This window comes from Lepisosteus platostomus, chromosome 4 (assembly GCF_059453375.1).
Source record: "Lepisosteus platostomus isolate fLepPlt1 chromosome 4, fLepPlt1.hap1, whole genome shotgun sequence".
In the NCBI taxonomy this organism is placed as follows: Eukaryota; Metazoa; Chordata; class Actinopteri; order Semionotiformes; family Lepisosteidae; genus Lepisosteus; species Lepisosteus platostomus.
In genome coordinates, this window is record NC_142614.1 from 7,169,633 (window position 1) to 7,196,539 (window position 26,907).

At 43.7% G+C, this 26,907-nt stretch overlaps 1 protein-coding gene across 2 annotated transcripts; it reads left to right on the forward strand.

The window, feature by feature from the left end:
* The first annotated feature begins 318 nt into the window (after positions 1 to 318).
* On the forward strand, positions 319 to 26,623 carry nat16 (N-acetyltransferase 16). 2 transcript variants are annotated; one of them, XM_088627998.1, is made up of 5 exons: positions 387 to 478; positions 11,547 to 11,639; positions 12,247 to 12,469; positions 13,888 to 14,112; positions 14,671 to 26,623. In XM_088627998.1, the coding sequence occupies exons 3-5, from the start codon at positions 12,254 to 12,256 to the stop codon at positions 15,241 to 15,243; spliced, it is 1,014 nt and encodes a 337-aa protein (XP_088484124.1). In that variant the 5' UTR covers positions 387 to 478; positions 11,547 to 11,639; positions 12,247 to 12,253; the 3' UTR covers positions 15,244 to 26,623. The 2 variants fall into 2 exon arrangements, with proteins under 2 accessions (XP_088484122.1, XP_088484124.1); XM_088627996.1 differs by lacking the exon at positions 11,547 to 11,639 and having other exon boundaries at positions 319 to 478.
* The last annotated feature ends 284 nt before the right edge of the window (positions 26,624 to 26,907 follow it).

Below are 26,907 nucleotides of genomic sequence, written 5' to 3' on the forward strand. Positions count from 1 at the left end.
GACCTTGTGGTACAGTTTAATATCCAATCCTGATATCCGTACATCATTTAACTAACACTAAAATGTACATGTATAATTACGTTGTTACATAACACAAATGGTTTAACACTTCTCACACTTAACAGTTCGCGTTTATGTATGTCTTTTGATGGAAGAACGCGTCGCGCCGGTGTCAGGCGCTCGGCGCTGAAGACCGGCGGTGGAACAGGCTGGCGTGCTGAAAGGGTGTATCGGCACTGTCCCTCGGATCGGCGGCTCTGCTCGCCCTGTGAAGTGGCGAGGGGGGTTGGAGGGGGGGCGCATTGCAAGGCTGGGGGAGGGGCCACGCGGTAGCCCTTTATATGGGGAAGAAGCGAGTCCGCCCGGCGACAGAATACACCGGCTTCGGGAAAAAACAGCGCCGCATCCCCGCATCCGCATCCCAGACGCCCCGCGCACGCCTCCGCCACGCAGTGCCAGAGCCGACCGGCCGCGAACGGTAAACGCACCTGCCTCCTTCACTAGCCGAGCGAATTCGCAACGGGGAAAATGATTTTATCCGGCGTTATACCGCTATACTGCGGCTGAGCCATTTTGGCAGAGTGATGCTGGGGGCAAGTGCAGGTTGAAGCCATTGTGCCGCCGCTCAGACGTGTCAGGCGGCCGAGGGTTTCTGAGCATTTAGCATATTTCTCTGTCCAGCTACCCCCGCCGGATCCGTCTGCTCTCCCTCTTCTCATTATCCCCGTTCCCCTTTATTTTATGCCTATCGGCCATTTTGTCTGGCCCGAATTAAAGAATTGATTACAGGGAGGTGCAGATACGTTTATCTTTTTTTTTTTTTTTTTTAGTGCTCCAGCTGCTTTGTGAATGTAAGCCGTCGCTTTCGGGAATTATTGCTCACATCTTCTTAGCGGAGGTCGAGCGATGGATGCCGGACAGTTGGCCTCCGTCGGAGCCCGTCCTGCTGTCCAGAGACGGGTTCGGGATTCTGTATATGCGTGTTACTGTATGTTTGCAATGACTGTGAACCACAGTCTTTATGTGTATGGATATTACACAGGCTTCATACATTACAATGAAAAGAATACGAAAATCATAGAGAATTCTATTGTATTTCAAAGAGAAATGAATTAGGAACAGGACCATACACGCTTATAAATACAAATGTGTGGCGCTTCTGAAAGCTTTTGATAATATTGTTACGGCAGAAGAGAAAATACCTTCTATGACTAAAGGGCAAATTATTATTATTTGTTTCATTTTTCCCTGACGCGTTTTGTCATATTTATCCTTTTGATTCTGTCCCCTTGATGAAAAATCGATGCGTGTGTAGGTTCCAAGGACTGAATGTGTGTGTGTGTGGTTGTGTGCGGACGAATGTGTGTGTGTGGTTGTCTCTGTGGGGGATTGGGGCAATGTCGTAACAGCACCTACTGCGAAAAACTACAGTCGTGCATTTATGGTTTACAGTTCAGTACGTACACCATGCAAGATCGTCAAATATCTGGAAACGTCCGTCGAAAAGCAAGACTAATAATGCCAGTTTCAACGTTAAGAAGCTGTTAGACTTCAAGTTCATTAAAAAAAAAAAGTACAAGCAAAGACCTTGAAAGAGACTTTGTCAAAAAGCACTGCGCAGTGGTGCCTTCTGTTACTGTACGGAGCGGACCTGTCTGATCATCTCAATTCAAAGCGCCAGCCCGCGCGCCGGAGTCACGAGCTTCCTCACACCTTGTGCTCGGGAGCGCTCAGCAGATCAGCTGTAGGTAATTGCGAGATCTAGTAAATCAAAATCCCAACTGTATCTTCAAAGTTCAACGATTAATGCACACTGGAGCTTTCTACGGTGCAAGATAACGCGTCGTGTTAGATTTATCTTCCCTTTTGAAGAGAGAAAAAACGGAAAAAAACGGGCAAAACGGAGTGATGCATCATCCCCCTCCCCCCCCTTAAAATCAAATAAAAAAAACTGCAGGATTTCAAGAATATTTCCCTTAAATACATCGGAAAAATTCCTACAATTCGAATTTTTTGTAAGCATAACAAAGTGTTTTAAATGCCGTTTGGTGTTCAGAATCTCAACATATTGTACTTTCTAATAAAAAAAAAACAATGACAGGTTATCGTAGTTGTTTCTCACACTTACAAAACATTACTCGGTTCGTTATACTCTAATCGTATACGCTATAGACGCTCAAGCCTCCAATACGGGCAACCCATTAAACCAGTTTAAAATCAAAGATTGTTTCTTTTTAATCACCAAAGTTTAAATCACTGTCTATATTTAATGCTTGTTTAAAATTAATCCAAGTTTCTCAATCCAAGGTCTATTCTAAATCTAAAATCTGAAACAGGTGAACCAGTAATAGGAGTCCAGATTAACACTTTAACGCTCGGATTTAACAACCAGCCCTAACTATCATTTCACAAGTGTTCCCACTGTGGCAACGTGTTTAAAACGATAGGTTTTGCTACAGTTCGGACACTGTTCTATCGGGAGCTATGCAGGTGTCGTTTGTGTGATATGCTATCGAGTTCTTTTTTTAAGTTTGTGTGCAAGAGCACATGTCCGTGTGTTCAAGTGCGAGTGTGTGTGAGGATGGCTGTGATCTGATTCCCAGTGGCAGTTTGGAATTTCAGACTGGAAGCAAGTAGAACTGTTTTATTTACACATGACTGAAAGCATTGAGGAGGATGTTAGGGAGAAAGGAACACATGCCAATTTAAAAGAAAAGAGAGACATAAAAGTCAGATAGCCATTCTTGCAGTTCCATCTTTTCCTCTTTCAATATACATTATTTTTCAGCAGCAAAGACAAATTCTAGCCTAAATCCACCCTTTATCTACTTACCCATTTAACTACAGTTTGATGAATTTACAAAATGGTTTCAGCCCTGTCACAGCAGAAAAAAAATGTTTTAAAGCATTGAAGACAATACAAATGGAGTACATGACCAGCTCACGTAGTGCAATGCTAACAGAGAGATGAAGACACAGGGTGCAAAGAGACACCAGACCCGAGGGAGACAGGTGAGATGTCAAGGTGAGGGGGCAGTAGGGTTCTAACAGCAACAGAGCAGAAAACACCGCTCTGTTGGTAGAGGAGACAGCAGAGATCTGACACAAATAATAGAAGAAGACTGCAGCTTACAGGTGAGGAGACAGGAGAGGCCTCACACAGAAAGTGAGGAGATAGTGTGAAAAGGAATGAATCCACTTCTCATGACACTAATCTCTAGCCCAGTAGTGGACTATCTGCACAAGAGTCTGCCCCAACAATGGTATGGTGGTAATGTGTGAGTGGTTCTGTTAATGCTACAGCAGATGCATTCCAATATTGTAGCTGGGTGGTTATAAAGGCTGTCCTGTGGGTGCAGGTTTGGGCAAGGGCAACATGAATCACTCTAAAACAATTGCTGAATGAATATGGGGGAGTGTACTGAACTCCACACGGACTGTAAGAGTCTAGAGCCCTGTGACTGGGCTGTGTCAGTGTGGTGGACTCCACAGGGACTGTAAGAGTCTAGAGCCCTGTGACTGGGCTGTGTCAGTGTGCTGGACTCCACAGGGACTGTAAGAGTCTAGAGCCCTGTGACTGGGCTGTGTCAGTGTGCTGGACTCCACAGGGACTGTAAGAGTCTAGAGCCCTGTGACTGGGCTGTGTCAGTGTGCTGGACTCCACAGGGACTGTAAGAGTCTAGAGCCCTGTGACTGGGCTGTGTCAGTGTGCTGGACTCCACAGGGACTGTAAGAGTCTAGAGCCCTGTGACTGGGCTGTGTCAGTGTGCTGGACTCCAAAGGGACTGTAAGAGTCTAGAGCCCTGTGACTGGGCTGTGTCAGTGTGCTGGACTCCACAGGGACTGTAAGAGTCTAGAGCCCTGTGACTGGGCTGTGTCAGTGTGCTGGACTCCACAGGGACTGTAAGAGTCTAGAGCCTTGTGACTGGGCTGTGTCAGTGTACTGGACTCCACAGGGACTGTAAGAGTCTAGAGCCCTGTGACTGGGCTGTGTCAGTGTGCTGGACTCCACAGGGACTGTAAGAGTCTAGAGCCCTGTGACTGGGCTGTGTCAGTGTACTGGACTCCACAGGGACTGTAAGAGTCTAGAGCCCTGTGACTGGGCTGTGTCAGTGTGCTGGACTCCACAGGGACTGTAAGAGTCTAGAGCCCTGTGACTGGGCTGTGTCAGTGTGCTGGACTCCACAGGGACTGTAAGAGTCTAGAGCCCTGTGACTGGGCTGTGTCAGTGTACTGGACTCCACAGGGACTGTAAGAGCCTAGAGCCCTGTGACTGGGCTGTGTCAGTGTGCTGGACTCCACAGGGACTGTAAGAGTCTAGAGCCCTGTGACTGGGCTGTGTCAGTGTGCTGGACTCCACAGGGACTGTAAGAGTCTAGAGCCCTGTGACTGGGCTGTGTCAGTGTACTGGACTCCACAGGGACTGTAAGAGTCTAGAGCCCTGTGACTGGGCTGTGTCAGTGTGCTGGACTCCACAGGGACTGTAAGAGTCTAGAGCCCTGTGACTGGGCTGTGTCAGTGTACTGGACTCCACAGGGACTGTAAGAGTCTAGAGCCCTGTGACTGGGCTGTGTCAGTGTGCTGGACTCCACAGGGACTGTAAGAGCCTAGAGCCCTGTGACTGGGCTGTGTCAGTGTACTGGACTCTACTGTACTCCCCAGAATAGCACTATATTAGTGTGATAAATTATTACTATTATTATTACATGGACTGTAAGAGTCTACTGTCCTATGACTGGCCTGTGTCGCTGTACACATGGACTATAAGAATCTAGAGCACTTCTCTGGGTTATGTCAGCTTTATCCTTTTGGACTATGAGAATATACGTAGTTTCTTATTAATGTTTCAGAAGATTGCCATAAGAATATATATAATGCATTATACGCCATAGTACTGTAGAAACAGAAGAACAGCTTTTAGGCTGGATAGGAGGCAGGTGCACAAAATCAACTAAAACGGGAAAGAGCCGGAGCGCCCTTATGGGGAGGGATTATGATCGTGACATTCAGATGGTGCAAGAACGCAGCTTAAAAAGCACCACATGAAACACATCTTGTAACCTGGCAGGTGCACTCACAATTCAAACAGAAGCAGGAACAGTTCAGTAAAATAAAGACAATTGTGTATCCTGTGGTGGGAAAGAGTCTATTTGAAAAAAGCAGCAAACAACACAATCCATACTGTGTTTGGATGAAGCCAGAACCAGACAAGAATCAGCTGTTCAGTGCGGAGTTGCAGTGGGATCTGTTTGGCTGCTGGGTGACAGACCTCTGTCCTAGAAAAGCACGTGGTGATGACCTATATAGTCAGCTTTACTGTGCCATGAAAAAAATCACTGCAGAGTGCTATCATCTGTCCCTCTCTGAGGGATTTTTAATTTGAGTCTCACCTGAGGGTTCTATTTGCCTTAAGTTGTTATCCGTATGTATTTTGCACATCAGTCAGTTCCTCATTATTATTAATAATGACAGATTGCTTTGAGAGATGCACTTGTATTTTTCTGCACACAGCTGCCTCTGCTTTGTCTCATACACACGGATGTGTGTAAGAGAAAGAGAGACAGTCTGTGTGTGAGTGTGTGCATCCTGTAACCAAGTCTATGCACATGTGTGCTTCTGGGATTCTCTGCTGCCCTTAATCAACAAACCTTATGTACTGCGCCATCACAGACACGTCTATCTTCCTAGCTGCTGTAATTAATAGCTATTATCATGTGCTGCCATTGTACAGCATCCCCCTTCTGACCACAGCAAAAGCACCTGGTATGAGCCCTGTGACCTGCTTGCCTGCTCACCGTCTGCCACAACTGAGGGGGCGATTCATGCAAGCACCAGGGCAAATAATGACAGACTGCCCGCATGCATGTGAGTGCAGGGGGAGACAGAAAGGGCAAGAAGAGATTAGGGTACAGGGATATGGGGAAGTGGAGTCAGAAGATGGAGGAGAAGTGATAGATGGAGGACAAAAAGAAAGATGGGGAAAAGGAAGGAGAAAGGATTATGGGCACAGGAGAAAGATAGGGCATTAGTAGGTGGCAGGCAGATGACTTATGGGGAGACAATGTGCCATGCAATGTACTGTGGTCAGTTGTCCCGGAGTCAACTTTCAGAGGAGGGATCTGCCCAGTCCAATAGCCCAGGTAGGGTCACCCGATTCCAAACAATCTGAAAGGAAACTGTGGTTTTTGAACGCGGACAATTTGTTACAAATGATTGCCAGATTACTTGATGTAAAAAAACAGTCACTGTAAACTGATCACAATTAAATGGTTCCATGCCTTTGGAATGTGACGAAGTAAGGATTCTCCACAAAAGCTCTGGGATGGAGGCTCTCCAGGACACCAGCTGGAGACAAAGGATCTAGAGTATGAGCCCCTCAGTCTAGTGAAGCTATTTAATAGAGTTTATAATGAAGGTTCAGGAGGGATGATAACAACCAAGTTCGATCAGCCTCAGCCGTCAGTAATTAGCAATTTCTCCTGACATCCATTCTTCTCCCAAAACGCCATGAATCCCTATCTCTCTCTCTTGCATGTCTCTTGCATCCCACCTACACCCCATCTCCACCTCTGCAGCTACCCCTTGTCACCCCGCAAGGGGGTCCTGGCTTCCTTGTCCTCTGGCTGGGAGGTGGGCCCTCAGGCAAGCGGGTTAAGCCACAATTTCGCTCCATAATCCTTTCATGACGCTTTCATCTTGGTCGTTGTCATTCCTACTGAGACCTAAAATTAACAAGGAAGGGAGTAAAGAAGAAACCCAGGCAGAGCACAAAAGCAACGTGACTACTGCTCAACCTGTGTGTCCAAACCATGAGAGGGGCAAAACCTCCCACTGCCAGCCAGCACCAGCCACACCAAGGATGGGCTTTAACTGGGACCAGCAACCACTGCTCTGGTATTGCTTAGGGAAGGGGCAGACGTTGATAAGAAATCACCTACGTTGGGTGGGAGTGTGTGTTTGTATGGCAAACAGAATTGAGAGCTCTCCCCTCCAGCCCCACAGACAAACTCTTCATTGAGCTAGGAATCTGTCAGGGTTAATGTCTGTAATCCATTTTTTAATGACTGTCTTACATAACATAACAAGAGAGAGGGAGGGGAGGAAAGGGAGGGAGCAGTGAGGGATTGAACAGAGAAGAGAGGAGAAATGTATCTGACAGACGATGAGTATGATCGTGAAGTTTTAAGAACAAGAAAGTGCCTTGATGTTCACACATAATGATGAGTGTGAACTTGTGTGTTTCCTTGTGTCTGTGTGTGTGTTTGCAGGCATGTGCCTATGCACGAGCGTGTGTGTACCAGCAGAAGTCTCCAATGAAACTGGGTCAGGCATCCCAGGTACTCTGTGAGAAAGAGAAAACAGGCTGCTGATGAAGGGCAGGCATTTTAATAGCAGAAGAAACAGAAGGAGGAGGGGATAGGACTGACAACAAATGGAGAAAGACAAAGGAGAGGAGGAAGGAGCAGCTGGAGAGGCCCAAAGAAAGGAAGACAAAAGATAGAGAGAAGGAAAAGAGCATATAAGAAAGAAAGAGCTGAAAACTAGAAAACCAGGAAGAGGGAAGCTTCAGTGAGAATCTTTGAAATGTTACGTAATGAAAGAAATCGATAGGGTATAATACAGTGATGCAAAATCACTTTAATCAACCAGCTCTGTTCTCAGCTTCCTTATGTTGCTAGGCTAACCTTAAATAAAAGCAAATCTAGTTCCAGTCATACAGCTCTATCAGTTTGGTGAAGTTCTTCAATACCATGTTTATGTCGGCTGCTGCTATTGTCGGGCAGAGGAAAGTTACTGTATGCAGTATGAATGGAGGTGTGGCCTGTAACAGAAGTAACAGCAATAATGGGCTGAAGTAATGCAATAATGGAATATTTACAGCAGTGAGAATGGGTTTCCCTTAGATCAGGGGGTGGCAGTTTTACATAATGAAAAAACTAGTAAATGATATACGTTTTTCATTGTATGGATAATGCACTTACTTCAAATTAAATAACTAATTAAATCAATTAAATATGTGCAGTGCTGAAGTACTGAAGGTATGTAGCTTTCATGTTCTTCACTTTTTAGTGGGCAATGCAGACTCGGGGATCAAAGCTTGGATCCACTTTAAATGGGAAACTATGAATTTAGTAAATACGTGATTATATCACCAATGCGCTTTTGTTATGTCACAGTAAGAACGTGAAACCAGGGACTTAAATATTTAAGTAAATATGAGAGACTGGGGGTTAAATATTTTATGATTTGAAAAGATCCCTGGTTCCACATTCTTACTGTGATGCGCATGACTATGCATGACTGTATGTTAAAATACATATCTGTAAATTCACAGACCTACGGCCACAATCTTTACTTCTAGAGGAATCTGCATTTACACAACAAACTTTATGGTGAATTCCCAAAGACATTTGGAACTTTTAAACTCGTTTTCTAATAGGGTGATGATTTTGCTCAACACTGGTGGAGCATGTTGAAGCGATGCCTAGAAAATGTTTCCACGGGGATTCTACGTTATTTCTATGCGCTGCGCCCAACTTGCAGCCCGCATCACCTGAGATCCACCAAAGGGGGCTGAGGAGGCAGTGTTGATGATGCTCATCTGTTACATTGGCAGTGTACAGTCCATGCAGCTGATTTGAAACAGATGATGAACAACGAATACACACAACCTGAACATCAAGCTAAGCTACCTTTGGCTTCAGTTTTGTGCTCGTGTTCTTTAATCGGGAGGCTGAGATTCAGCCTGGGAGGGTGAACAGAAGCTGATCCTTTCCGTGGGCTCAGATGCATCTTTCGTTTCATAAACTATAGGGAAAAAAACCCTCCTTTCCACCCAACCACAGTGTGGTTAAAGGAGTGTGCTCAACTGGGAAAAAGACACATTAAAGCTTTGAAGAAAGGCTAAGAAAGGCATAAATGAACTGAATAAATTAGGATAAAAAAAGCTCAGCTTAAAAAGCTCAGACTGCCATCATGGGATTTCACCAGCAAAGGAGTTATATAAACACATGGCTGAGAGGGAGGGAAAGAGGGGGGCTCTGTGAGACACAGTTCCTGTGAAAGGATGGGAACATTTATTAACCAGGACAATATCATCCTTGTTCACCTCTAAAAACAAGTGGCAGATGGAGCCTGTGCCGCAGCACATCTAAAGTAAACACAGCCCCTTCTCCTGGCTGGAGGAAACCCTTCACCGCGTGCTGACAGCAAGGAGAGGGAAAGAGAGCGGGGTGAGGGAGGGTGGGAGAAAGGTGCTGATAAGGGAGAGAGAGAGAGACTGCAGTAGTCTAGTGTCAGGAACACATCCGCTGACCGCTACACACACCCTCTTGTAAGCTGTGACAGGGTTAGGGCCAATGAATGCTAGGAAATGGGAGGACACTCCTGTTCCACTGCACTGAGGAACCCAGGAGCAGGGAGGCAGGTGAGGCAAGTGAGGCAGGATGATGTAGGGTAAAACTGACGGGGACATACAGGTATCCCAACCTTCTTTTGAGCACCTTCCAGACCGTCAAGGTCTCACTTAAACCACAAGAGGCAAACGCTAGGGTTTTATTCCAGAGCCCCTGGTGAGCCAAGAGAGAAACGAACAAAGAGATGTGCCTGTGTAACCACACATGCTCGTACAATCACACTTGGTTAACAAAAAACTGTGAAAGACCTCAAGAAAAATGCTATATATCTAACAAAGTAAGTGGGTTATTTAATTTAGTATGGAGGTCGGACCAAAAGAAAACAGAAGAAAATAGCTTATCCGGGAGCTCAAGACACCCGTACTAGAGTTTTCCCCCTAGTATACTAAAATAAACCATGGTGGGTGTTGCATACCTTTTCTGTAATATTTTCAATTTCACCATCTAGACTATGAGATTGTACCTTGGTAAACTATCGGAGCCATATGCACAACCCTGCCAGTATGACCACACTACGGTGAACATAGACTGCGCAGTTTCAGGAAAACAAGTGATACTGACCATCACCACACCAGAAGATGAGACCTGCTGTGTTTTTCTTGCTCTGCAACAGTCACTGGTTTTCGTTTGTTTTAAGTGTAAACCATTCAAAAGCTTTTTAAGTCTGTTCTTCAGAGACGAGAGGCAATTGCACATCTGTCACAATGCAATCCTTGATTATATAACGATATTTGCCTCCTCACCTCTTTTTCTCCGAAATGCATGCAGTATAGCTACAGTTTCTCATCTAGGGATAGATCTAATAATCACAATGAAACTAACAACAACAGCCACAACAATCTTCATCATCACGACCAATGACTCCATCTGGAGGATTAACCTTAAATTTGGTTGTGTTTGTGTGCATCCTGGATTAAACCCTCCATCTGTCCTTAAAATACATTGCATTCAAGGTTGGGGCTTTCAGCACACCCAGGATTGTGTCAGAGTCATGTCTGACTGAATATAGGAGTGTGGCCGTCTCATACTTGTGTGTGTGTCTCTGTATCAGTGCTAGCAACACGTGGGTTTTAAGAGCCCTAAAGGAGTTTCAGAGAAACATATCAAGAAAAGAAGAGATGGGATGAGTGTTACACTAGCTGCCAGGAGATAAGATATGCCACATGAAAACTTCAGCAGCAGATATAGGACAAGGTCATATATTGTACAGTAGCTGTGAAGCAGAGAACCATCATCTCTCAAGTTTTACGCCTATGTGAGCTTCAGCAAACTAAACGTTTTTTACATTTTACCGACAATTAATGAATATCCCCACTTCAGAATTTGAGGACACAAAACAAAGTATAATTATGTGTCCAACTTCATCATCAAGCAACTAAAATACACACCTGGGTCCTGATTCTTCTTTGACCAGATAGTTTGTCCAGAACCAGAAGGTACTGTAGTTTTGAACGTTTCCAAAGTCACTCCCTACTGTGGTGGATTACCTGTTGTTCCAGCATATCTATGGTGTGTAGATTGCCTGCAAACAGTGATGCTCTAGGCTGGGACTAGATAACTTTGGCACCTTCCATTCCATGCCAAAACAGGGCTTCGATTCTTACAATATATTAACATCTGAACAGAGCCTCAATCTCTCAATTTGCCTAGGTACTAATGATTACTTTGATTATTAAGGACTATCTGGAACAAAGCCTTGCAATGGAGTTGAAGAGCTAAATCTGTCTACCACAGAGTTAGGTTTTTGATTCTCTGTTTCTGCCATGCTTGTCTGTAAATACTTCTGTATATAATCCAGGCTCTGGACGTGTGACTGATGGTGCTCAGACATCCGAAAAGACAGATTGTCGATTCTAGAATCCCACTGATTAATAGATATTGATCTTTCCAAATGGACAGTGCCAGAGTATGTGTGTATAATTATCTGTGGTTTTCTATCTGTAGTAACTTTTGTTCCACTGTGAATTTCTTGCCGACTTACAAACTTATAGAGATGCAAGAATCAACAACCATTTTCTTTCCTGTCTTATGAAATAATGCTTTCTGTAATTGATGTTTTCAGAGATGACGTCTAATAAGCATTTTAAACTATTCAATTTTGATAATAATATTGCTTCTATTGCAACATAGAGTCCTCCTACCAGGAGCGAGTTGGGATTTCAAGTGAAAGAACGTATTTAAGACACCACGTACAGCCCTCTCCCTCTTCCAGCACCTCTGCCTGTGAGTCTGGTTGATACAATGTTTTTGCAGAAAAAGAGATGAAACATCTCCTGACTGTGGGCATCCAAACTGACCCCCCCACCATCCACTCTCAGTTTCTCACCCAGAAAAGGGCTGCTTGTCTGTGGGAGCTGCCCCTGGGTAGAATTTCTGAGGCCAGCCATTGGAATTGGGGGTTTGCCAGGCGCCCAGTTGTGCCAGGCTGATCCACATTGTCCAGTCACGCATTGCAAAGCAGGGCTCTGAACCAGCCAGGAATCAAGAGGAGATCAAACCCTGCTCTGGTCCCATGCCCACCTTCCCAGTACAGACAGCCTGGAACTGTCTGAGAGTGCCTATGAGTTGTGCATGTCCAGAATTTTGAGCATATGGCCAGCAACCATGTCACCACGTAACCATGCAAGCGCTAGTTTGCCCGTCTCAGATCCATCTCTGTTACCTGTCTCCCTCTTGCTCTTCTGGCTCCCTAGAGTGTGCAGTACGTGACCCATCTTGTCTGCATCTTCCTCTCTCCCTTTCTCTCCTGTCAGCTCAGGCTATATAGATGAGTAGAGCTTGACTAGTTGCACAGCTCTGTTTAACCATGCTGTCCCTTCGAACCTCTCAGCTCCAGGATGAAGATTGAGACTGGCCTGTCACGTTCCCCTGCCCCAGAAGTCGACCCCCAGACTGAGCTGGAGTTCGCGGTGGCAACGGAGGAGGATTTTGAAGAGATCATGGCCATGAGCCAAGACATCTACGGAGGGCTGGACTACCTGCCAACACGCTACAAGGCCTGGTTGCAGGAGTCCAACCGCACCGTCATCTTGGCACGGAAGCAAGGCAAAGTGGTATGAGTGCCTACCGGGCTCCTCTTGCGAGGACATTGACGTTGCTTGCTGCACTTCTCACCCAAGATTAAAGGACAGTACCCGGGCCCCCTCTCAGATCTGGTTACGTCAATAAATCCACATGGTACTTCTGCATGGTGGACTTGCACAGTGCTTTTCCCAGGTTTTTGCCTTGCCAAACCTGCCCGAAGATTGGTGCGAAAGACTCCTTACACACTTTAGTGTGTTTTTGCCATGGGAGACCACAGTGGACATTTGCAGGAGCACCCTTGAATTATCCTTAAAATGCCTCCGTTGAGAATCACACATCTGTACACCGTGCTACTGTTGAGCATGAAAAATAGGTCACGTTTGAATGTCTTAAGCTCAGCCCCTTAAGCTGGGTTAGATGACTACTGTAACACACACAAAAACGAACTCAGCTCTCCTTTATACAAGTAGATAACAACGAGGAACAGTCCATAGGGAAATGATAGACATACTACCTTCACTGTAAGAAATAAATATTTGCAAATAGTTGCCCTAATTGTTTTCAAGTAGGTGGATAAAGAAGCAAAGACTCTTGATTATTATTTTTGCTGCCAAATTTAGAGTGAATACAGTTACAAATGTGCCTACATATTGAGCCAGCAGGCATGCAGGTGGGCTTTTACAGCACTAGTCAGTCAGTTCCAAACTATTCCGAAATCTTGGGTTGCAAAGCAAGCACTACCTTTGTATATGACTCTGAGACAGGCCGGGGTGAACACGGTGATGTTGACCACAAACTCATACGGAAAGCAGGCCTTTCTGCTGCGCACGTATCAAAATGCCAGGGCATTGTCACACTGAACAGGCTGGAATTCACTCACATCAAGCACCGCAAATTCACCCCCACAAAGACAACACGGCGTGGGCCTTCAGTGACAGGTCCCAGCACCACAGCTTGCTGCCCAGACACAGTGGTACTTGGGGACCTAGAATAAACTGGAGGAGGCCAGAACAGTGCGCCATTGTCTGCCCTCCTTGGCATGCAGACTGTATTGGCGTCACTTCATTCCCTCCTCGTGCTTGAAACTCAATCCAGTATTAACACAGTGCTGTGCCCAGAGTGCCAAGGTTAAGTGTAGTTACAGTACACTGGCGTGTCCAATGCTACTGTTTTAAACCCTATTGATTATGGCATCATTTTCCTCTCTCACCAGATATACAGTATGTCATAGAAACAGCACGTGTCAGATAATCGATGGACAGTAATGATTCCCTCTCAAACTTAATATCGAACCCTCCCGCTCTCTGCAAAGTGCCAGGGAGTCAATATGCGTGACTAGCGATGGAGCAGAATCCACTTTTGACCTCTTTTCTTGGCCGGTTCCAGTGGTACCATGGTGCCCCGTGTGTGTCTGTACCACACCTCCTCACTCTCTCTCTCCTGCCAGATTGCCCTGGAGTCAGTCTGCGTGATTGATGATGGGGAGACCGTGCTGGTGGAGGGGCTGCGTGTTGCCCCCTCAGAGCGGGGCAAAGGTGTGGCCGGGGTGCTGCTCAAGTTCTGCTCACAGCTGATGAAGGCCAAATACCCTGAAGTGAAGGTCACCCGCCTCACCCGGGACGACAGGCTGGGACCCAAAGACTTTCAGAAGTACCGACTCATCACCAAGCAGGTATAGACGCACAGTCACGTACTGGTCCATTGTAACGGACTAATCCACTAACACAACCAGACTAAAACTGACAAACTAGAACTCCAACAATAAGACTAATACTGACACTGACATACTAACACTAATGCCACTATCGATACACAATGAGACGCAATGAGAGTAATGCCTGCGCTGACACAATAAGACCAACACCGGCAATGGAAAGATCAATTTACTTCTTTCTACAAGCGTTGCCATTAAACATCAGTGTTGCTGTAGGGTGATTCATTGTGAGCCTTGGCAAGGAATGCCAAGGCCGGGCAATTTAAGAGGCCCACTTTCATGAGTAAAACAATTCAGACAGCAAAGTGTGGAAGGTAACTTCATCATATCTTTGATGGTCTACACCCTTATTGCATTTTATCAGACTTTTAGGACGTGAAAAACTGGAAGTCATGGGTGCAATTGCAGTGTTTCTCTAGGGTACTGTGAGCACGTCACGGTAACCATGTAGCCATGCAGGCTCAATGAGTTTCTTCTTCCTGGACAATACCTTTATTCTCTCTGTCCTCTCACTAGGGGATCCTCCTCGTCCGCTTCCGAGCTGAGGACCTCAAGCTGTGTCTGCAGGAGCTGGGGCTGGAGGCGCTGAACCCCGAAGCCACCCCCGACACCCCCCAGCCGGCGGCCCCCGTGCGCCTGGACCCCCTGGCGGCCCGGCACCTCTTCCTGAGCGCCGGGCTGGCGCGGGATGTCTTGCCCAATGCCACCATCGTCCAGGACTGGCAGCCCTTCAAGCCCCTGGCCAGCAACATGACCATCCTGCTGAAGAAGGACATCGACTGGATGGTGGACGACGCGGAGTCGCCCAGCGTTGCCAGCCTGTGTACCTTCCCCTTCCGCGTGCCCATCGGCGAGGACTGGTACTACCTCAACATCGACGTTTTTGGGAAGGACCTGGAGCCCGTGCGGCGCCAGTTCCTTGCCCACCTGCGGCGCCACACGGAGAGCCTCCAGGGCCACGTCATGTGCCAGCTCTTCCTCGACCCGCCGCTGTGGCAGCCCCTGGCCGACTTCTGCCGCAACACGCTGAGAGTGGAGCTGGTGAAGGGGTACACCGAGCAGTGTGTGGTGGAGTCCGACCTCGCCTGAGATGCCCATTCAGTGCCCCTAACCCCCCAACCTTCCCCCCACCACCCCGGAAAACACAGAAAGAGGAGGAAAAACAGTACAGCACGATTCCCACTCTGTGAAGAAACGAAAAGCAGAATGCAAAAGAAACACTGCAAACAAAAAAAAAGCAACAGCAATTAATAACAGCAGCGAAGATGAAACAATCATCACAGATATTCCAAGCTCACCTTCCGCCCCTGTTCTCCACCTCAGGAGATTAAAAATGAAAGGGGGGTTAGGGAAAAAAAACAAGCAAAGGAACACTGGATAACAATGGTAAAGGAAAAAACGTAATCAAAAATGAAAGAAGAAAATTGTTCCCACAAGCTAAACTTCCAGTGTGCTGAGATACTAACAAATTTGAGCACAAAACCCATGCTGAACGTATATTGCATTGCTAATATCTTATGATGGATCTGCACATGTACGCATATTTATTACGTATTTATCCGATTCAGTGTTTAAACCCTTGAAAAACAAGGGACCTGGGCACCAGACCCATGGTATTTCAGACTGGCAGCAAACACTTTTCTGTTTCTTCCGAAGAAGTAATCATCTGCAGAGCCCCAGCATGGTCATTCTGGAAGCCACATCGTGGTGGTGGTGGTGGTAGCACTAGCCTGTGATCTGGACCTGGAGTGAAGGAGGTTTTGCCCAACATAGAAAAAATACACTTAAGAGAACAGGCACCAATGGTTACAGCACCAGTGTCACATAAAACCCAGCAATGTTTTCAAGCAAACGGAAACTGTTTTTCTGCAGAGCACATGTCCAAAATCCCTGAAAGGTTTGCCAGGAGATGATAAGGTATTTGTGTCTGCCCAGATAAAAAAATGACGTTAACTCTTCATTCCAAGAATCGTTCTGAGGTTGTACAGTACAGTATTAACAGTAATAATTAATGCATCAACCCCATTTCCTCTCGTTCTCCATCGAGCAAAGCAATCGACTACGCGGGGGCTTTGTGGTGTCGGTCTCACAGAGGGTCACAAAGACAGTTATATTGGCATGAGAAATTTGACTAATTCCTAGTCTCTTAATTTTATTTGAAATTGTTTGCTGTGGTTAGCTGCTATTTCACCCAGGAAGGATAATACTAGAGTAAAATACTGGAACAGTAGCTTGTTCCCTTCAGTACAAAAACTTTTAAGTATTCAGGTTTTATGTATGATGTCATGTGAGTGCAATTTAGCCTGATTTAGATGCTAAAATCTTATCCTGGCACTCACACAGACATTTATTTTACTGTGATTTACAGTTTTGCATTCAATTCCTAATTAGAGACTCAAAATTTGAAACAAATTCATTTACTTTTATGAAAACCCCTTTCATGTAGCACTACAGAGTTTGTCTTATTTATATATGAGTGAACCATGCTCTAAAGAAGAATTATATTTATATATGGAATATATAAGTGGCATTTTTTAGATGTGGAAAGAAAATGGCGGTGCCCTACGCTGGAATATTGTAGATATATTATCTTCTCGTAATTTATTTATTATTTAGAATTAAATAGTACTTGCTATTGTCCCCAATATTTCAATTTTTTAAAACTTATTTATGTGGCATTCCAATGTGAAGAGATTCAGTTTGCTTTTCCTGGGGGGGATCAGCAAACAGCATTTTAAACCAACAGCCGCAAGCTAAATTCTAAACCATTCGTTAATAGGTATTAAAAAGATGACATAGTAACGGATATTTGCAGTCAGGATGACAACAATCTAAACCCTGAAATAGTCCCTGTTTAAAAACTGTTTCTGGGGTGTATAGGCCCATAAAACTAGACAGGGAGACTCGCTGCCAGAAATAACAGGACGCTGTCACATGTTGACCATCTGGCAGACTGGCATGGCATCAGAAATTGGTACACTACTGTTCTGACTTGTACATTGAAAATATGTTAATTTCAATGCACAGAAGACCATTTTGCTGCTGTTAAAAAAAAACTCACCTTGCGAGATACTTTTCAAACACCCCTATCAAGCCTGCTCGGCACATATCAAGTTCTGACAGGCAAATAGGCAAGTCTCATTTCCAGCAGAAAGAATAAATAAATGATCAGGAGACAGCGGAACAGCAGCAGGACACAGGGACCACAGATGAGGTCAGAGTTTCTGATGCATGGCAGGAAAACGAATAGACATCACGTCAGAGCACCCATAGGGATGCGTGTTACACAGGAAGAAGACAAACATACGAGCAGTGAAAGGCATTGCGGACATGCAATACTGTACAGAAAAGTCAATGTACATCCCAGTACATGATTTTGTGCAAATTTGCCTTTTTTCGTGTGTGTGTGTGTACAAAGCTAAATTTCGTCACCGCGTGATGGTAATGCAAATAATGAGGAAAAATTAATACTTTTTTAATTTTGATACTCATGAGGTCAATTCTCATATAGAGATGGAAGACAAGATGCTATGATATTCTTCTAACCTTAGTTTAGTACTCGTGATTGGCATACTTCTGAGCCAGATTAGTTTTTTTTAAAATCTTCAAAAAGCAAAGGAAGAATCCGATGTTTTAATTTCCTAACAGTGAGCACTCTGCTACCAGTATTACTTAACCAAACAGCTAGATTGTCTCACGCTTTGGACAGGTGTTACTTTGAAAAAGGTATCAGTGGAGGTCCGCACTTTAGGGAGGCTTGGTTTCCTGACAGGAAGGGAACATTTAAAACGTTGAACCTGGAGGAAAGTGACTGAGCAGGAGGGGGGATTCCTTAATGGTGAACCATACCGCAACGAGCAAATTCCTCTCCCTCGATTTGAAAAATTCGTCAGCCTCCATGTTAACACATAAAAACACATCCACTCCCTCAGTCAATGCGCCTACAGAAAAAAACTCTGTTCGCACTGTGAACGGGAAGAAAGGGAGAGACAACCACAGCCAGTGTGAACAGGAAAAGGAAAACTCAGCATTTACTTTGGGATTTTTTTGTTTCAAAAGGACTAATATGTAGCTTTTTTTTTAATTTGACACATGTGTTTTTGTCAAGATTGAATGGATATGAACGAAGTTTTTGCCTACACCTCTCCCCCAGTGAAAGTCAAAGGAAGGATATCGAGAACTGCAATCTCAAAGTTTCTCCCTTTTCTGTATTTGCAAAGACTGGTGACATCTAAAAACTGGGAAAACAATATAAATTTATGCATATATTTTGGAAATTACTGGAAGAGAAGAAACTTGTAAAATGTCCAAATCTATAATCTCCTTTGGCAATGTTTGACTTTAAGACAATTCACAGCACATTTCCAATGACTGAAAGAGTGAATCACAAGATTTCAGATTCTACACCATCTGTTCATAATATCCAGTAACACAAAGAATTACTTGACACAAAGACTGACTTACTACAGTAAACTGGCAACCAATGCTTTTGAAAAAACCTTACTGTACATATTAAATTGGTGTTTTTCTCCACCTCACAAGAGAAGTTCTTAAAGTTATGCACTCATCTGAGGAAATATGTCCACTTGGTTTATCGTCACTAATGATCCAGACACACGGACCACCATTTCACATCAGCTAAGAGCTTGATCCAGAGAAGAGCTTGGAGAGCATGGTTTCATTCCATATTCTGGACAGATTGACCTAGTCCTGCTGCTGCTGATGGCTAGGAAGAAGACTACTACTCTGAGAATGCACTTTAACCCTTCCGCAGAACCCCACCCATTTGAAATCCCAAACCCAATCCACCCCATCCCCCTTCCAATCCAGGACCTCAAGGGAGAGGGGACATTTCATTTTGGTCAACCTATTGTCAAAGTTGCAAGTGCGCTCCAGTTACAGCCTAGTCTCTTACTGGCATCTTGAGCAAGTTGCTGAAACCACAAAGGGATCTCTGAAGAACAACAAGATCTGAACCCCCTGCTGTCTGACATTTTACCAACAGAGAGGAACGCAAAATCCATCACTCCAAAGCAAGCAATTAATGTGAGTGAAGACAAGTTTTATCAGATGACACACAGACAAGGGCTTTGATGCAGAAGCTTACCTGGGCTTTTGCTCTGTGGCAGTAACTGCTGTAGATGAGTTTCCTCTAGGGCATAAAAGTAACAGGTCATGGGGCTCTGCACTGTGGGTTAACACTTGCATTGGGTTGCTAAACTGCTGACAAGGATCCAGATACAATGGGTGAATTGTTTAGTTGGTTGTGCTCTTCAGTGGGTGGTCTTCAAGGATCCCAGACTGTGCCCTGCATTTCACCGCTGCACTGCCCTGCCGATCAGCTCCTGTATTGCAGCAGTGCAACCTGGGATTCGGACACAAGTCCCCTGGCACAGCCTTAGCTGGTTTCTACATCACAGCCCAGTGTTTGTGGATGTGTCCCAGAAATCTGATATAGGATTTGAGGCCACAAGTTGGTCACAGTGAGTTTGGCATCCTGAGCTGCATGGTTTGCATTTCAGAAGGTAAATTGGAAGTGACAACATAACAAAAGAGGTCATTTGCATTGTGTTTAAATTATAATTGCTAGATATCCAGCACCACCCCCCCCCCCCCCCCCCCCGTATTTTCTGTTATGGGATATTATACTATGCTGGGCTGGGCCTCTCCCACCCTAGGCCTTTGTGATCCCATGCAAATGTGGCCAACAGCTGCTGCCCCCCAAAGGTGGGCAGTGGAACTGCATCTTTACTCTCCAATGGACAAGTTCATATTTTAGACTTTTAAATCAACAGTGCTGGAATCCGTAACCCTCACCCTGAATATTTTGGAAGAGGTACTACACAGCAGTTTCCCTGTCCTATTTCTGATCTTTGATCTGCTCTTCTGGGCTTGCTACAAGCTCTGGGAGAATGGAAGGGCATTATGATCAAAGCCACCATCTCATCCTGACCAACACCAAACCCAGTGCCAAATGTCACAACTCAACAAATGAGTATTGGAACCAATACTTTGTTGCACTTTAATGCCTCTTAGTATATATCAAAATCTGGATGAGCACTGTGAATGCTGTGAGATATTCATACAATAGATTAATTGATACCCAGATTGCACAGCCCTACTAAATAGGAATAAACTGAAGGGCATTTAGATAAGACAGGCAAACTGACAGAGAGAAAGGGAGAGATGTCCTCACACTGCCTGTGACGTCCTGCACAGGCATATATTAGCCCTGTTCAGAAAGGTCTTCATTCATTATTTAGCTTTTAGGTTTTCCAAGGCAACTTCTTTCTATTCAAAGTTTGAATTTTGTGTATCTCAAAACTAAAGAATAAGACAGGGCTTACAAGCAGTGTTTTCATCAAAAAAGCTCCTTCTCTCCCATTCCCTCTGTCTTTGCTGACCTTTGCTAGAGACGCTCTGATCGTTTTAGACTACGATCCCAGTTACACACACTGCACTGAGGGCACTAACAGAAACCCTTCAGCACACCAGGAAACTACAAACCTATATTTTTAAACATTTTTCATATGTGCAGTGTGTGTACATGGATATCCTTCATATACATGTGCTGGGACTGCTATCAATAATCTCCTTTTGTGTTTTTATTTTTCTATTTAATTGCATTTTGAGGGCACTATGAAACCGTATGACAGAATGTTGAAGCAATCTAATGGCGTCATGCCTTCTGGTTGTGCCGCTGTAAGACTTGAAAGGTGATTTTCTGCATTTACCATACATTTCCTCTGTGATGTACACTATTTACCTGGCTGTCACTGTTCTTCAAAGGTTTTACCATTACTTCCCATGTTTGACTGCACTATGATGTAGTAATAATGTAGTCCTAGTTTCCTAGTAGTAGCTTGTAATGCTGGTATAGTTAATTATTGGATGTTTAACATGGAAAAGTGTGGTATTTGCTTGGTCTAGTGCGGTCAAGTACAATGGAAACATGGTAATATCATATTAAAGGGCAGTAAAGGCTAGGTAGACTAGTTTGACATGAAATAATGGGTCCCTGTGTGAACTTACTGTGCCCTTTTATTCACCAGAGTATTTGAGTATCTCTGCAGCACTTTATAAAACTGTGGGAGGATTGTTAGACAAGTGAAGCCTTTTCCCACTTTTGCCAGAGGTGCAGCTGGGGATAGAGTCTGTAGGGAGTCACAGCTAGAAACAGGAAACTGCAAAGAGGTCATACTGCACTGTTTTGGCATAGGTAAAGGTGGAATGAGTTCTGGATATTTTGGGAAGGAACAACAAAATGAATTACTTGGTGACCTTCACTTGGTGACCTTCACAATTACAGTTATGTATCTCCTATTCTGCAGAGCCGCATGGCTGCGACTTTGCAGGTACAGTAGACCCACCTACTGAATTTAACTCCCCCATGGCATTCACATGCTGGGATTGTCAGAACTGTTAACACTGAAATCCTAAAAATGCTCATTCCCCTTTTTTTTTGTTGGGTTCTGTTCTACATTATATATAGAATTTCTTTCTGTTTTAGTAACTTGGTTTGTTTCTGATTTTCTCTGGCAAAATAATTCCTGATCATTTCAACCCCCCCTCTCATCTATATTTTCTCCATACAACATCTTTCAAATCTCAGTCCAATCGCCCATTTCTGATAGAGCTGCTTTCGAGCAACCTATTCAATCTATTCAAACAAAAAAATGGAAAACTGACTACTATAAAGGGAGTCTGTTTCCAGTTGAATTGTTTCCGTTTCCACAGGCTTGCTTTCCCTGAAATCAGGCTATCTGCAACCCACCCACAGTTTAGAAGAAGGATGGATCTTTTTTCATTTCTTCTGATTAGAGATGTGAGGTGGAGGAGCAGGTGGTGAGCAGGGAGAGATCAGAAAATGTTAAATTGGACATTTGCCATTGGTCACAGCCTGGGATTTAAACCGTGGCATTGTAGCTTTCCCTGTTGGGAACTGCTGTATTTTGAATACAAGCATTTGGAAAAGCTAATGTAAAAGCTGTTGCTGAAAGGAAATATTTACTTCCTTCCCTGTTCTGACTAGAACTAACCAGATAGGTTTAGTATGTCACGGTTGCCTCCTGAGTGATACATACTCTATTTCTGTTACTTTTGCTCACAGCTGTTACATACCTGTGCAATTGTGAATTGAAGTCAGTGACGAGGCTGAGATCTACACATCATTTTACAAGGACAATCACCTAACTAACAGCAGGGAAGAAATACAGTGGAAATGATCATAGTCACATGGTCAGTGCCACAAAGGCTGGGTTATTAGACATGCCATAGTCAAGGTTATTTTAAAAGGCAGCTCAACAGCACCTCCTGTGGCCTGCTATGCACCTGCAGGCTTGCAGTGACATCACTGAGAGCAGTTAAGCTCCTCCAATTGGTGTGAACAGCCTATCAATATGACCACTCTTCAAGAACAATAAAGTGAAATAGTCACTGTGCAACTAGAGACAAATGATTGAAAAGGAAGCTGTAACTTTGATCCAAATCTTGAAAAAAGACCAAATAGGCAGCTACATAACCAGAGAAAAGGAAGCATGGTTCTTCCATGATTATTTGGTCCAAGGTGCATTTTTCTGACAGCCAGTTTTTAAATACATTTGGGAAGAATCATGTGGCAAGAGCATTAGAGAAGCAAAAGAAAAATAAATCATATTTTCTTTATGGTCCAAGTTTGTAGCTGCATAAGCATGAGTAGACTGCAAAGTAACAAGTAAAGGTTTATTCCATGCTTAAAAAAGAAGAAAAAATAGGGTGTGAACACATTTCCTTTATTTTTACTCAGACCTAGGTTTAGGATTTTTAACTGGATATTATGCAGACATAAAAGGGGAGCAAATATAAAAGGCTGGAATGTCATCCTGACAAACAGCTGTAGTGCAATTTATGATTGGAGCAATGGTATGGATTTAACTGGGGAGATTCTGAATAGGTTGTACATGTAAACTGAGATTCTCTGTCGGGGGTAGTAGGGGAGTGAGTTTTCCACTTTCGCTCCTAGTAATGGAAACAAAGGCAAAGGGTCAGCACAGGGAGACCTGTTACCTGAGAGGCAGTGTAAGTCTGCCTCAATTCAATTACCAATTCATTCAGGAGGACAGCACCTGGGGGACACAGGAAAGAGGATCTATTGGTAACGGCTCCTTATTTTCCAATGTTCCTCCTACATAATCAGCCCCAACAGCTGGCTTAGGAAAGCACCTCACAAAAGTATGTGAACCAAAAATGGAAAAAGGAGTATATTCCTTTCATTCTGGTTTACCACTTTACAGTCAGCTTTTACAACAAAAACCCCAGACTAGGACAGATATGACAATTCCAGCAACAGAACATAGATCTTTCTTGCTTCAAATTATTGTCTCATATCGAAGGGTGATTTAGCTAATGAATTGCAACTTACTGTTGAACAACAAATGAAAAGAGTCTTATTTTTCTAGAATTTCGGAAAGCAAAATACGTACCCTCTAATTGTTTAAAAACTAGTACAGAAATTGAAATCCCAGTGTCTGGGGATTTTTCTTTCCCCAGCAGAAAAGAAAAATAATTGTTTAATAACACAATGTCACATTTTAGATTTAAATCTTTTTTTTTGTTCTCCTTCCCTGTCATTCTATTATTTTTGCCGCCATGTTCTCTGATCAATACAAATGTTTTTATATAATATATATTTTTCTAACTGGCTCACATCTGTGAAAATGAATAGAAGAAAAGAAAGAAGAGTACAAAAAACAGCAAGGTGGACCACTGTCCTCTTCAGTGTGAAGGGTGGCAAGGATCTGAGCTGTCACTATACTGTCTGCAACGCAGAGGGAAATCTCCTTTCATTTCATTAGGGATAGATGGCGAGACTTTGAACTGGAGTATGCAAGAGGCTGTGCACCCAAGTTCTACACATTCCTAAACCATCTCAATATTGCAGAGGGTACGCTAGCCTTCTCTTCCCTCTGTCACTGTCGCCAGCCACATGCTGACCAATCACAGAACCACACACGCGTGCACAGCATATTTATAAGTAATCTCAATCTGTAGGCCCATGCAGTAACGCAAAAGCCAGACTGCAAAATCTTTTTTTCTGGCTTCCACGTAGCAGCTGGCATATCTCTGAATGTGTGAGGAGAAAAACCTAGGAATTTGTTCTCGAAATTTAAGAGCAGGCGCAGTGAAGAGACCGTGTGGCAGCGGACTGAATAATGCACTGATCCAGCGAAACAATCTGAGCTCAGAACATTTGCTTTTTTTCCTCTTCTTCTGCTTTCCTCTTTTCATTGGTCTTATTGCATAATGCAAAACACTGTTTGAACTGTAAGCAATGAACTTGAATATTAATGGAGGGGTGGGGGGGAGGGGGTATGTGTTGTTTGCACACTGAGAGAGACTTGTTGGGTGTTCTTCTTAGAGTCGCAAGTAGGGATCCAACAGTAGTTTTCTTTGGGGCATACAATACATAGTGCAGCTGGTCTGTGTAGGCCTCTCATACAGTTACATAAATCAATGCGTTTAGAGAGAGGCTTGATGCCACACAGACTTGCACTTTACAAAATGTTAGGTAAAGACATTTTACATCACGTGCTGAAGTCACACCCATAGTTGAAAATCCATCCACATAGCTCTCCGCTGTATGGCTGTGTGCCATTATGACATTTTAGAGCATGACCCCAGAGAAAGGTGTTCTGGAGTCATGTGCGGAGGTACTACATAGAGAACACCCAACAGAGGGCACTGTTATTTCAGTCTTGGGAGCCTGTGGCCATTCCTGGTTTTTGGATGTAAGACACACCGAATCATCTTTATTTTAAAACATTCACCCCTTTGCACTGCAGTTGAAATAGTGCAGTACTCTTATAAATACAAATGACCACATGTACTGCACACAGTTGGTATTTAACCCCACTGTGGAATGCATGCATTTTCTCAAATCAAATCAAAGTTTATTTATCAAATGCACAACAATACAGCGTGCAGCAGTAGTTGCTGGCAATGAACTGTCTTTATTATGACCAGCCTTGCACTAAGTGTACTTCAGGAAGTTTCTGAGAAAATTCTGCAAACTCAAAAAAAGCAAAAATCCAGGTCTCAGTTAATCCCCTCACTTGTTCTTGCACACAAGGTCTGAGAATGGGAAAGCCAAAGGCAATGCTTTCATTAATCCGGCAGGTTTATAATCCTGCATGATGATTTGAACTCCAGACGAGATTATCTGAAAAAATAACATTTTAAAACAACAAAATCTAGTAACAACAGAGTGGATTTGCCGTGAAAGGACATTCCTCTTGCTAGCCGGTCTGTCAGCTGTCTGTTTTTTGAAAGCAAATCCTGCTCTTAATTACTGAGCTCACCTGTCCTCACCCTCTCACTCACGATAGTTCATTCAAATCAAGACAGTTGCCAGATGTTAAAATACCCTTCACCTCTTTATTTCTGAAATCAATACGTCTATATCCAGTCTTCAATTTTCTCATTTGCCCCACCTAGTGGCCAAAAAGTATGGCACATTGGATAATATAAATACCATCATTGTAGAGGTCGTTCAAAAGTCATTTGAAGGGCTGCGGCTTTCATGTCACATTTATTGCTCTCATAGCAAAACATGTAGAGGAGGTAAAATTGTTTAATCCAAAAGTTCTATGTTTGAAGGCAGACACCATTACTCCTCCATTAAACTAATTTTGTGAGGAAAATCGGAGAGCACAGAAAACATACCCCTGCCAGCACAAAAGGAAGGACAAAACCCATTCTGAAAAAAAGGGGGATATGTATAATTGTTCATATTCTAAGAATGAGTGGTATATAACATTAACAGTGGTTAAAAGTACGAGACATTCCATATACTGACTTAGTTTATTATAAATCGATCACAAATTTTCAAGAAATGGTATCATGACTCGCGTTCAACTAGTCTCCATGTAGTTCTCCCCTTAAGATAATGAAATAGTGGAACAGTCCATTGTCTATTTGGCGGGCAGGGTACCATTTAAACTTCCGGTTCCTGTCTACATTAACTACAGTTAGGATTTAGAGTTTTTGAAAAAGATTGTTTCAAACGCTTGGAAATAAAGATTTGTCTAAAAAGTATCAACACACCAGAGACCGAGGCGGGTGATAGGATCTTTTCTCTGAAAATGGGGGGAAAAAAAGGATGATTCGGTGTTCAAAATGTTCCTTGATGTGTATTTTCCAGTTCTTGCAATGTTTGTTTACAATCTCTGGGCAAACCGACGACGCTTATGATGGAGAGCGCCTTTCGGGCCTTTGAATTCGCCGATTTTATGTTCAATGTTTAAAAAAAAGATGCATTACTATTTTAAATACAAGATTTTTAAATGACAAACCGCGAGAGGTCTATGGGAGTTTCTTGGTTTTTGCACTGTGTGACAGTAATGGGGTGTGAATGTTAGGGTTGGTGTCAGGAGGATAGGTTTACAACGAGCCTCGTGACAACAATAACGAGTAAAAACCGTTTAACGTTTGATTTTGTACTAATTCTCCTCGTTTTTTCTGGTGGGGAGGCAGTCTTTCGACGCTGCATCAGAATGGGAGACAGGGATGGGGGCACTGGTTCATTAATTTTCAGGATACTGACGAGAACGTTAGAGAAAAGTCTAGTGAAAAATATAACTAATTATAATAATAGTAATATAAAACATTCGTTGTAAACCTAGCCATTCAATGAATATATATTTTAAAGCTTGTATAAAATAACTTTTTAGTTTGTTATTTTTGGGTTGGCGCTATTAGTAACCGGTATTCGTTGTT

Coding starts and splice junctions, on each gene's coding strand:
- nat16 (XM_088627996.1), top strand. CDS start 342: ATGGGGAAGAAGCGAGTCCGCCCGGCGACAGAATACACCGGCTTCGGG. Junction 479..12,246: donor GAGCCGACCGGCCGCGAACG/GTAAACGCACCT, acceptor CGAACCTCTCAG/CTCCAGGATGAAGATTGAGA. Junction 12,470..13,887: donor CACGGAAGCAAGGCAAAGTG/GTATGAGTGCCT, acceptor CTCTCCTGCCAG/ATTGCCCTGGAGTCAGTCTG.